The 12,851-nt window shown below is 42.3% G+C and overlaps 1 protein-coding gene across 3 annotated transcripts in view; it reads right to left on the bottom strand.

The window, feature by feature from the left end:
• Positions 1-1,965: 1,965 nt before the first annotated feature.
• Positions 1,966-12,851, bottom strand: part of sik3 (SIK family kinase 3) — a 39,898-nt gene continuing 29,012 nt past the window's right edge. For all 3 annotated transcript variants that reach the window (XM_044201365.1, XM_044201367.1, XM_044201366.1), the window contains 10 exons: positions 11,517-11,636; positions 11,017-11,075; positions 10,756-10,865; positions 9,966-10,135; positions 9,618-9,745; positions 8,065-8,831; positions 7,161-7,315; positions 6,654-6,786; positions 6,428-6,554; positions 1,966-5,423 (listed from right to left, as the gene is read on the bottom strand). In XM_044201365.1, coding sequence (XP_044057300.1) covers positions 6,433-6,554; positions 6,654-6,786; positions 7,161-7,315; positions 8,065-8,831; positions 9,618-9,745; positions 9,966-10,135; positions 10,756-10,865; positions 11,017-11,075; positions 11,517-11,636 — 1,764 coding nt within the window. In that variant the 3' untranslated portion in view covers positions 1,966-5,423; positions 6,428-6,432. The remainder of the gene's footprint in view (positions 5,424-6,427; positions 6,555-6,653; positions 6,787-7,160; positions 7,316-8,064; positions 8,832-9,617; positions 9,746-9,965; positions 10,136-10,755; positions 10,866-11,016; positions 11,076-11,516; positions 11,637-12,851) is intronic.

Raw genomic sequence — 12,851 nt, 5'->3', positions numbered from 1 at the left:
CACTGCAGCCAAAAGGCAGACAAAAGAAAACTCATAGAATAGGTATATTGCGCTAATGCCAAAATACAAGCTTAAAATACTCTTCAGGAAATACTGTCATTTTAATTTTTATGCCATTCCCTCGTAAGAAAAATGATTGGTTTTGTTATTCTCCTGAAGAAACTCTGTCCTCTCTGCCTGGAAAACAGGTTTCGATGGGAAGGCCAAAAAGCTATGCATCCAGCAAATACTGTATATCCTGTTGACTTCAGTTATGTGTGGAACAAGGTCAACGGGTTAGGACACGTCTAGGTGATGAAACCAGCTGCATATTTAAGACACTTTAATCCCAGTATTGCATAGCTAAATGTGAAGAGATACAGATAACATACCGCTGACAGGACGGGTTGGTGTTAGACACAAACAGGTAACTCCTGCTACATTTAGCAAAGGAAGCCATACACCTTTCAGTGGCACAATGTATGAAACTCCAAATATTTGCTACAAAGAATGCACACACACTGAAGAGTTACCGCAAACATAATCACACACAGAAGTAACAGATTTGATGTACATTCACCCGTTTAAAGGACTATTTTACATTTTGACATTTTTCCACTAGGAGCCACTGTTTCCATTTATTTCTGTAGGATAAAAAAACAAACAAAAACAAGATGCAGTGATGGGACATGTGACAATCATTTGCATCTTCAAAGAACTACTTTAGAGCTACTTTCTGTCAGTTCTCCATCAGATTAAGAAGAACTCTATGCAAAGCTGTGGAATAAAACCATCACATTGCAACTAGAGCCAGAAATCAGCCAGGCAGATATCAGCTTATTACAGATATATCGGCATCAGTGTACACAACAAGTAACATGGAACTGCAGTACAGAAATCCCAAAGTAGGTCTGTCGTAATTCAGACGCAGTGTCACCATTACATAGTTTGTCCACTAGAAAGCACTGACAAGTAGATTTTTTTTACTGTAAAATGTCCCACTCAGTGTGTATCTTGGTCACAATTCTTTAAATAAAGAAATCTCAGCGTTCTGTTCCAAGATCGCTTATATGACGTGATTGTATATAAATAGAAACTACTATCAGCCAATATATCGTTATCGTTTTATTTAAACTCTAAAATATCAATATCAGCCTCAAAAATCACAATCCTTCAAACCCCCCCCATAATGTATTTGTGTTCTTGTGTTTTGTTACCTGTGCAAAACTGAACTTCAATTCAATTCAATAGGCTTTATTGGCATGACATTTGACATGTGTTGCCAAAGCACAATTACAATTATGATAGACAACGAATGAAAGGAATGAAATTAACAAAAATAATGTAACAACATTAGTTAATAGTACAAAATAGACAATGAAATAGATACATGAAATAAAGTAATATAAGTAATCATGTTAGTACTGTTAAATTAAAATGTGATTTTAACAATCAAAAACAACACAAGTGTCTACTGATAAAAGAATAAAATAGAGATGTTAAAAAAAAAAGGAGATGAGGAATCTCTAAACTCCTACTCTACTGAGTGGTAATTATTGCAAATCAGTGTGCACCTACATCTGCACTATCATTAGAGATGGAGTGATTAGTCGATTAATCAATTAGTTAATGGACAGAAATAAATCGGGAATTGTTTTGTTTAGTGATTAAACATCAGTCATTTTTCAAGCAAAAATGTCAAGCATTTCCTAGTTCCAGCTTCCCAGCTGTTCAGTCTGACATGAACTAAATCAAAAGCTGCCTGGAAAGTGGGAAAAGCAGATGAAAATGGTAACATTGAAAATGAGAAGAAGAAAACAAAACATTACTTGTATGTTAAAACATGCAAAAACACTGGCATGTTCCTTTATGGCCTTCCAGTAACATTGCAACACTGCTAAAATTTAGTCAAGTAACTTTTGTCTCTGACTCTGTCATGGACCCAAACAAGCATGTAGCAAGTAACACAAAGACACACAAGTCATGACCTTTTTAAATTATTTATTTATTTATATATATTTATTCATCTCAGTTTGGTTGATATTCTTTTTAATCATTGTTGTTGCACTTTAGTATTTTTGTACTCAACAGAAATGAACATAAAAACAACAAAAAAAAAAAGACAAAATGAACCAATAAAAAACAAAATGAACCTAAGAAACATAAGTAGAGCAGAGAGCTGGCTCGCTGAGCAGGGAGGCTGGGATAGAGAGAAAACACAAAAAGGGGAGAAAAGGAAGAGTTAAGACAGAAAGAAAGGGGGAGAAGGGTCAGTCTGATCAGGCAGAAGATGCGTGTGAAGCAGCTCTCTCCTTCCCGTTACCTCTGAATCATCTTCAGTGCTTTTCATTCACTCAAACTGTCTTTTCCTGTGTGCCTCTGCTTTCCAGATCTGAAACAACAGTTCTGGTACTTGTCACGATATTAGACAAGGTGGAGCCTCTGGTCTTAATTTTAGAGTTTCTTTCCTGCCATGGGACAACAGACATGCAATGTCTTCCATTCCACCCGACAAGTATTCTTTCTCTTCCAGATCTTAGTTTTGGTTTGGTGTAAACAAGGAGAGAAAAGAGGAGGACAGATTTGAAAGAGGAATGAATGAGAGCTGGAGGGAATCCAGAGATGGAACGAAAACAAAGCTTCTTGTGCCCCATGAGACATTGACTCAGTTTGGGACGAAACAGAAATCACATAATACTAATTTCATGAATCCATCCCACTTCGCTGTTTACTCCTGTATGCACTCTTGTTTTAGAGATGCGGATCTACCGCTAAAGCTAATCCCATCTGCTCTGAAGAAGAGTGAATGTTGGTAAACAGGAAGTTCCATGGGAGCAAATGGAAAGCACAGGGGCTGCATGACACCATCTACAGCTCTCAGATGTATATAGCATACAAAAAGTCAACCAAGCAGCCAGCTATTGTGAATCTGGCCAGTATAAACACATAAGTGGAGTTTATTCTTTGCACCACAGTCTCTTGCTGGCCCAATATAGACTCAATATCCAAGGGTATTGTATATGGGAGGATAAATAGAGGTCAAACAATAAAATGAAATTAAAAAAAAAAAAAAAGGGGAGAAAAAGGGGGGGATTCAATCTTCTGCTGTGGTCCCCAGTGTGCTGTAGCCTCCATCGGGCTGTGCTTGAGCTGGGCTCAGCTTAGGGCACAGACCTGGGCAGACATGTTTAAGACGGGCACACCCTGCCCCACTCTGACCACAACCTTGTATTCCTCTGCTGTGGAAGTCCAGCTCAAACAATTAATTCCTATGGTCACCTCCTGAAAAGTTTCCCTTTTATGATTTGGAGGTATTTCCAGGTGTATCCAACTGCAACAAGATCCATTAACTGTTCATAAAACGCAGCCATCATGTTGTTGATCTTCCCTTCCAGGCGTTTTTTTTTTTTTTTTTTTGGGGGCGGCAAAAATCACGTTGAAACGAGATGCGTTAAAGAAAAGCCGAAAGAGGGGAGAGGGGGTCGAGTAGTAGTAGTTTCCTCCTTGGTTGCCATAGTAACAGGGTTAGTTTGAGAGGAGGGGGCGATGTCCGTAAGGCGTCATCTGTTCAGAAGCCAATGTTATAAAAGATGGAAGGATCACAGCAGATAGGTAGGGCAGCAAGAGCGAGAAAGCGAAGGGATTTGTCCGTCTCCACACTTGTGATGTTTAGGATGATATGTCAGCTATTTTACAAGTTATTCCCTCATTTTTTTGTCTTATTTTTTTTTTTTTTTTTAAAGAGTGTCAAGTCTCTGTAGCACCCGAACCAACCCAGACAAAGCCCAAAGCCTGACCCTGTATAGCCTGCCACAACTACCCCATTAACAGAAAACAAACCCAACATCAACAAGAATGACAGTCACAACAACATCGATTGAAATGATACTTTAAAAAGCAACACAAAATAATTACTCTCCTCTTATTCAAGTCTCTCGATATAATAATATTAAAACAAATAAGAACAATCTTTTTTTAACGACAGAGAAAGAGCACTGTCTCTCTTCTCTCTGTCCTCTTTTGGCTAGAAATCTCAAGATTCATAAAACAAAAAACAAACAAACAAACAAAAAAAATATTTTGAAGATATCCAAAAATACAAATGATGAACAATACCGATATAAAAAAAAAGCCTCCCCAACATCTAGAAACAAAAAAGAAAAGATCTGATACAGAAATTGCAATAGCGTTCTATACATGGCATCACTGTACAAGGAAAGGAGCTAATGTCTGGTAAAACTACCCACAATGTAATACACTGTCACTGACAAGGGAAAGCAGGAAGGAGGATGGAGAAAAGGGGTAACACAAGGTGAGGCAAGTTAGGGCTGGAGGAGGTGGGGAGGGTGGATCTGAAAAGCATGACAGAGCAAGGAACTGCGAGGAGGGGTAGAAACAGACAGAGAGGATAGCTTGAACCGAAAGTGCAGAATTACTTAAGTAATCAAAGAACAATGTTGTCTTCCTTGCAACACAACTGTTTTTCCTTTAATAATAATAATAATAATAATAATAATATTCATTATAATAAAACCTCTTTTACAGAAAACAGTAATAACAATAAGAGTAACAATATTGACCATAATGCCTACATGGACATTAGCCATAAAAATGAATTTTTAAAGAAAATTAAAAAATTAAATGAATGCTAGAACAAGAAAAAAACAAAAAAAAACAAAGACAATGAGAGAGCTGGTTTGTCCTGTGCGATGTCACTGAGCTCTATCTTTGGAGAGAGCGGTTTTGTTGTCCAGTTGGAGCCTGACCCAAAACACTCGCCACCCGGCCGAAAAGGGGCCGCCACTGCTGAGATTTCAGCCCACTCCGGAATGATCTGCTGCAGGACAGCAGGAGGGGGGAAGAGGCGGAGGAGCAGACTGAACCTCATAGACACCTTTCCCCTCCGCTCACCTCTCCTTCTCAGTCATGAACACACACATACACACACACACCTAATGTGAATACTTTGGGTTTGTGGCAGCAGTGTGTATGTTTATTTGTGTTATTAGACTCTATGTTCCTGCAAGACTGTATCGATGCGTTGGCCAATGAGGCACATAATGAAGTATGCCAACAGTTAATAGAAGACGAAGGGTGAAAGGGGAGGATTAGGTCAGGGCAGCAGGTGGGGGGGTTGTAGGGTGAGGAGGTGGAGTCAAAAGAGGGAAGAGTGGATCCCCAATCTACCCATGATGGGAGGTGAAGTCTGTGCAGAAAATGCTGGCACTTTGACCTGTGACCCCCACCCCTCTAATGTCTACACCCACCCACACTCCCACTCTCTCACGCAGACTGCCCTCCCAGGGACAGATGGAGACAGACAGATGGAAGTAGAGCTCCCCCGCATGGGCAGACAATGGTGGTTTGGCGTGATGCTGCTCAACTCAAGTCAACACAACTCAGGATGGCTGATATGGACCGGTGTACACAGGATACACCCCCTCCTAAAAGGAGACAGAGGGAAAAAAGAAACAATGAATATTTGTAATTCCTGATCATGTTGTCAGGGTTATCTGGGCTTGGGCTTGAAGACTACATGTTTTATCAGAAAGTCTGTATTACAAACTGGGGGTATGGAGTTTGAAAGACATGGGAATAAACTAGGCAGGGAGTGTCTAATGAAAGATGCAGTTGAGTTGCATTATGGGAAATGACCCATAGAGTCTAAAACTTAGGACATATGGGCCTCTGCTGCCTCAATTTTGACCGTTCCTAATTTTGACCAGGTCTGTCTCTCGTAAGTTCGTAGTACCCATTTAACAATAATTACAATGACCTACATAAATGTTTTATGCCCCCTAAGACTTCTTAGTTATTAATTAAGACGGGTTTGTGCATGTGCAATAAATTCAGTTCATTTTGCCATAGACAAAGTGAAAAATAATTTGTCAATCTGCCCTGTGGTTCAGATCTGCTCCAAAACTGAATGGGTTCTTCCTTTGCCTATGCTACACCTTTCCTCCAAGTTTCATGAAAAATTGGGCCAGTAGTTTTTCCGTAATCCTGCTGACAAACGGCACCGAAAAAATAACCTCCTTTGTGGAGGTAGACATCCGCAAAGGAGTGAACATGAACAGATAAAATGGACAAATGCAGAGAAAGCCAGGTAATAAATGTTAAGTAAACCATAAAAGCAAGGTCAAAAGCACATACTACGTGGTTATTATATAAACTATAAAAATAAGTTTCAGAAAGTAATTTATAGGGTGGTTTGAAGCCAAAAGGAACCTATTAGACAAGCTTTGGCTGCCATCCTTCTCATTTGGGATTAAATAAATGATGCAGTTTGAGGCCACACACAGGCCATACATACATATGGAAAAATATTTAATTTGCAATTAAATGTAGCTGGTAAATGTGTTTGTAGCATTTAAATGATTCCTGTAAAAAAGTGATGATAATCTCTTAGTACCAAACCTTTGCTCTGTGTGTGTGTGTGTGTATGTACCTGTGCTAGACCCCAGCCTGCTCCATGCTGTACTGCAGGTCAGGGGGCTTGTAGCTGAGGAGCATGTCACTGGTGCAGGAGGAGGGGTAGCAGGCTGCAGCATGAAGCTCCCCTTCGACATCACACACTGCATGAGAACACACATCTTTTACTGACATGGACAAAGAAAATCCACACAATGTTTCAGGTGTATTTTAAGGTAGATGAATGCATGTCTCCTACTGACCCGACTCTTCCCGCTGGTACAGCTGCTGGCTTCCTGTCAATGACGTCTGACTGAGAATGTCCGACATGCGAGCGGAGCTTAGTGCCTTCCCGGCCAACAGGCTCATGCCACCAGACATGGGGTCTGCCTGATCCTGGACAGAAAGTGACAGTTTTACACACAGAAAAAACCCCACTGATACTTAATGAACAACTTCCAGCAGCTATGATGACTCAGAACTTTGTTTGGATGATTGGGTATGCATATAGTACAGCTATCATCTTACTAAACGGGCTCTCTCCATCACTGCACCGGCAAGCAAGATGAGCCGATACATCATACTCTCCAATATGCATCTAGCCAATATTGTACATGCCATACAAATAAGATTGTTCCTGCCATCGATTTTGCATGGTATCACACTTTGAAAAGCCCAGTTTGATGAGTCAATTTTCATGCTGCAGGCTTAACTACAGCTTCTCATAACAAAGTGTGATCAGCAGAAACCAGCAGTGAAACTTCACTCACGTAGGCATCGTCACAGGTCTGGATGGTGTGGTGGCGCTGTAGCTGTCCACGGGACCTATAGGCGTCACCCTGGGGACCTCGCGAATAGCCCACACCATTATGATCAGGCACCTCCATGGCCTGTCCTGGGGGCCTGCACTCCACATGTTCAGATTCTGACAGAAAAGATTAGGTGTGTGTGTGTGTGTGTATACTGAATATACTGTGCAATGATTTTTCAAGTAAAATAAACTCTAATGTTAACCTTAAAAAGGTATAATGAGTAGGATTTTCCTAAAAAACAAGACTCGTACAAACGTAATCCCTCCGATTTATCACTTATGACCCACTAGAAGTGTGTGGCGGTGTCTGTATCTGCAAAGACGCTGCCCCCTGCCTATATTTTCTTATCATTTTGCTGTGTTCGGGACGTTTCTGGGCATCAACCTTTGGGCAGCGTGCAGGGTGTGAGGTTAGGACTCGACACAACGGTCTGTATGTCTGTTTGACTGAGGGTGGGGCTGAGCCACACACACGCAGAGCAGAGGACAGCAGACAGGATGAAGCGTGGCTTTGGCTGCATTCACACAAAATCCATCAATGTGGCTCCTTCATGCAGGGTTGTGCTGAGGTGTGGCTGTGTTAATTTGGGCTTTAGAACATAACTGGCATGAAACAATCAGAATTTTTTCCCCCTCTCTTCATTAACTCTCTAGCTCGTTCGACCACCGCTGCTCTCTCTCGCTCGGGGGGGGGGGCAAACTTGAATTGTGTGTTAGCAAACAGCAACTAACAAATCCTACTCATTATGCCTTTAATGTCTGAGATCTTTAAATGTAAGCCAGCAACACAAAAGTGAAGGTCAGGACAGACACTGGACTCTAAATCTCTGCAGTTTTATAACAGCTGCGTAAACAGGTCTTACCTCTAGTTGCTGGAGCATTCCTTATGTAGCCACCATGCCTGTGTGTAGGGGAGCTGTAGGGCGGGGTGCCTCCTCGGGGAGGCCCCAGTAGCTCATGACCTTCTCCTGCCTTGACCAGCAGGCCCTCGTGTGGGTGGTGGTAGCCAGTCGGCACCTCATCCTCCTCCATGCTCTCAGAGTGCGGTAAGCTGGGGCAAGGCGCCTGGGCCGGGTGCTGCTGTGGCTGGACCTCCGGGGGTCGAATCTGGAGGAGGTGGTGGTAGTGTTGGCCTCCGGAAGCACCCTGCGATGCCGGTGGCTCCAAGCTGTCACCCTGGCTCAGCTGGCGGAGAAGCAGCATCTCTCCATACTCTTGGGGTGCACTTGGTGGTGTGGGGGGCGCTGGGCATGGCCGGGGGCTCTGCCTCTTCAGCAGGGCAGCCAGGTCTGGGGGGGGCAGCCTGGGATCGTTGTGGCCTGTTAAAGAGTGGCGGGGAGACAGGAGGCCCTGCAGGGTGGGAGTGACGTGCTGTTGTGGGGGACGGTAGTCCAAAGGAGTCGGGGAGAGTAGGGCCTGCTGTAGTGTAGAGGGGTTGCCGTAGCTGCTGGTCCCCACCACCCCACTCTGGTAACCATCCAGGCCGGGGACTTTGAGGGAGGCTCCCTGCAGGTAGGGGCTGTAGGAGCCGACCACTCCAGAGGCTCCCCGGGAGGCCGCATCGCCAGAGAAGAGGTGGGGATTGAACTGAGCCTGGTCATAACCTGATGTGAAGCGGCCAAGGCTGCGACTAGATATAAAAAAGGAATGCAGAGGAAAATTAGCTTCAACATGCTCCAAATCTTCTTTACACAGTGCAAATACATCACCTAGCATTCAACAATCTACAGAGGGCCTTCATTAAATCACCACACACAGACAGTCTGACAAACACTTCAGGTTGAGTCCAGGTTCAAGTATTCACTGAGAGGAGTAAAGACATGTCCAAAGGATACATTTTGAGTAAGTGTGTATTTGACGGTTGTTACACATTCTCTCAGTGAAGGAAGTCCTGGTTACAGGGGACTGTTTATGGGGTGATAATGTCAGGGGTCACATGACTTATCTCCTACTCTACATATACTTCTAAACACTTACATCCAACCACTCACCCAGATACACTGAGGAGGAGAATTTGTTGAGGGTGTCATCTCAGCAAAGTTGATGAGGGATTTACATTAATTTTCAATACTGGTAACAAATAGTGTCCTCAAAGTCTGCCCTCTCACACATAAAATCTCAGGCCTCAGCACCAGTATTACGGTCTGAAGTTTCAAAATAAAATAAAAAACTAGAAAGTCAGAAACATGACATGGCAGAAATGTAAAACACAAAACAGTGAAAAACGTACAAAGATAAACATAAGAAAATAACAAATGGCAGGATGGTGTCTGTTGTGAGTGGCGAGGTCATGGAGAGTAATCAAACAAAAATAAAACTAAAAGACGGAAGAAGATGACACAAAAACAGTCCAATGGTATTGGTTGGAGGGTTCAGCTGCCATCAGGGGACGTGGTGACGGGATGGGTGGGGTCACCTGTGCGACTCGGCGTTGTCCGCGCTCAGCTGCTTTCCGAGGACTCTGTGTCCCCCTGGCGTGGACAAAAAGCTGCCCTGTCTCTGTGCCGCACCTCCCAGCTCCACTTCCTGAACCTGAATGGTCACCTGCACAAACAGTCAATGTTATTATTGATTATAGATCAGAGCATCACCTTTAAATGCTTTGTTGCCACTGATGTCACCACCAATTAAAATTTTATTCAGAGTAAGATGTAAATGTCAAAATAGATCATTTAGATTTCATCCTTAGTCAGAGGGAATTCATGTAACCATCAGCAGAGAGTTCAATGACAAAGACAGAATTTCATTGGCTCTTTGCAGTCACCTGCTGCTGTTGAGGTACACCCTGTGCCAGTGGGACGGTGGGGCGAGCAGATGCTGCTTGTTGATTGGTTGATAGAGAGACTCGAGGCAGGCCTGTGGGAGGTGGGCTGCCACTCTGGCCCTGATACAACGCTGCAGTTCCGTGCTGGTACTGCACTGGTGACGGACCTCCTAGGAGAAGAGACGAGTCATGAGAGCAAAACCTCTGGCCGAAATTACTGTAATAAGTTGCCTTTGACCCAGAAAAATCCCTCTGACACAGAAACAGAAAGTTTACAGAAAAATCTATGCAAGACCAAAGTCTTGCATAGATTTCTCTTTCCGAAGTTTCCATAGTTTAGCTGGTCTATTTAAGCTGGCTTGGATGGGTGCCAACTAAATTTCTATTTCTACTCTTCAACCAATTGTTAGGCTTGGTCCTGACTGGCATCCTAATTAATGGTACCGTGACAATGAGTAAATACAATCAGTTGTTATCTCAACATAGTAATCACAAATTATTGTGTTCTTGATGACCGACGTGTTTACTCACCTGCTGCCCCTGGTCACATTTTCATTGTGTCCGCATAAACTACGCCTTCTAATACATTATTCATAACACAATGTCAAAAATGAAACTGAAATGAATTGAAATAATCAGTCACCTATTTATAAAATCTGTCAAAGGATTATGCTCAGAGGAAGACTGATCTATCCATTTCTACTTAAAATCCCAAGTTAAAAAAGCCACTGCATCTACGTCAGTTATAAGGTAAGAAGCATTTAAGCACTCTAGCAATGGTATTACTAACCATGCCCTTGCATTATGGCTGCAGAGCCAGGAGGAGGGCTCTGGTTGGGCTGTCTGAAGAGGTGGTTGCTGGGATGTGTTGGCGGAGGGCTGGAGGGCTGGATATGCAACCTGAGGGAGGACAGGACAGAGTAGGAGAGCAGAAGAGAGAGATACGACAATGATGTAACACTTCAGTCGATAGCACTGCACCACAATATCAAGTTCATTGTTCACCGTTCAATAGCTGATGAGTAATACGTGTGTGTGTGTGTGTGTTCACCTCTGGAGCTGGTGGGTTAGGTGACTGGGCTGGCTCTCTCCATGGCCTAAAGACAGGCTCTGCAGGGAAAGAGAAATTAAATTTGACTCAAAGCTTCAATATACTGATTTGTCAACGTGATTATGACTATGTGAGGCCGACCGCATGAGATGATATAAGTGCTTATATAAAGTGTTTGTGACCCAAAGAAAGGAATAACGATGAAGAGACAAATGAGGCCACACAGTGCAGGACATCCAAGCCTCAGGTGAACCAAATCAATAGCACTTGAAGCTTATATGTGCACTTTGTAGATACCCGCATAGTTCAATATAATCTATGCATAATGTAAGAGTTGCTATAAGCCTTCACAATGCAATGCAAGTATGATCTCTATGCTTTACAAGGTCAAGTAAACTGTTACAAAACATCCCCATGCTTTCTGTAACCAGCACAGATGGTGAGTGTAGTTTTAGCTTATAATGATATCTTTATGACAGCTATTTGTCAGGTTCAAATACCTGGATTTGCTGGTGGAGGATTTGTTGCTCTTGCTGGTAGAGGATATGCTGTTGCTGGGTGTGCTCCAGGAATCGCTCATCCTGCTGGGCAGCGTACATTTTCTGGAGCTGCTCACACTCCTATTAGAAACACAGACATGGACCCCAAATATTAAATCTACATGCTATCAAGGGAAGTAATTTCAATTGAGGGCAATGTGTTGGATCGAGAAAAGTAGCCAACACTTAATAAAGTCTCATCAGGGATAGCTGATGAACAAATAACAAAATGTACTGCATGTCAGAATTAAATTTACTTGTCTTGCCAGATTACAAATGTACAGTTCATCAACAGCAAGTGGGGATTTGTAATCTTTGTACACTACAGCTTAAAATTTTTAGAAGAAATCACCACCTTGCTAGCAATTACAAATGCAGCAAATCAATCTCAGCACTAACCATCACATCTAAACAACAGGGCTCCAGACTGCAACCATTTAGTCGCATTTTGCAACCATTTTTGGAGACAGTGCTACTAAAATTTGTTTATTAAAAGTGTTGTGCCTGACAAAAGTGAAATACAACGATTTATTACGTTTGATAAACGCCAACAGGCAACGGTTTTAATAAACTCTTCTGAGTGCGCATGTGCCGACGTGCATGCTGCCTGTTGCCATTGCTCCGTCTCGTCGTCTTACTTTTTCCAACTTTTAGCTTTCCGTTTTTCTTTAAAACTTGAGTAACTTCTGTGTTTGCTTAGTACTACTATTCCTGTGTGCACTGACGTGATAGTGAGCAGCTGTAACGAAAGAGTTTCCCCTCGGGGATCAATAAAGTATTTCTGGCTGCAGCTTGGAAAAGTTAACCGCATCACGCGTGAACATGTGTTCTTATTTGTGCACACGAAATGAAACTTGCGCTTTCCAGCAGCATCCTTTGTGCAAACCAGTCCAGATAATATATGGGCGTGATAATTTTAAATCAAGACAACGACTATTTAGTCTCTCATTCAAGGTTTAGTTACAACTCTGGAATAAAGCAAGATGGAAAGCAATGGATTGACATTGACTATTAATTAAATTATTAATTTAAAATGAATTAAGTGGAATATTTACCAGGCAGCAGAGCTGAAGTGCAGTGTTATATTTTATTATTTTCTACAATTTCTTTCTATTTTTGTTGATGTTAATAATCACTTATGTTAAGACACTATAAAAAATATTCTATTCAATAAATATAGTTTCTTGTGTGACCAGCTACAACACGTATGATGTACTCTGTCTTATAATCATCCCTGCACGTGTTTACTCCCAGTTTCTTCCCAGTTGTAGAATCAGCACACTCTTAGTCTTAGAA

This window comes from Siniperca chuatsi, linkage group LG7 (assembly GCF_020085105.1).
Source record: "Siniperca chuatsi isolate FFG_IHB_CAS linkage group LG7, ASM2008510v1, whole genome shotgun sequence".
NCBI lineage: Eukaryota > Metazoa > Chordata > Actinopteri > Centrarchiformes > Sinipercidae > Siniperca > Siniperca chuatsi.
The sequence above is the reverse complement of the archived record's forward strand: the minus strand, read 5'-3'. Positions and strand labels throughout refer to the sequence as shown.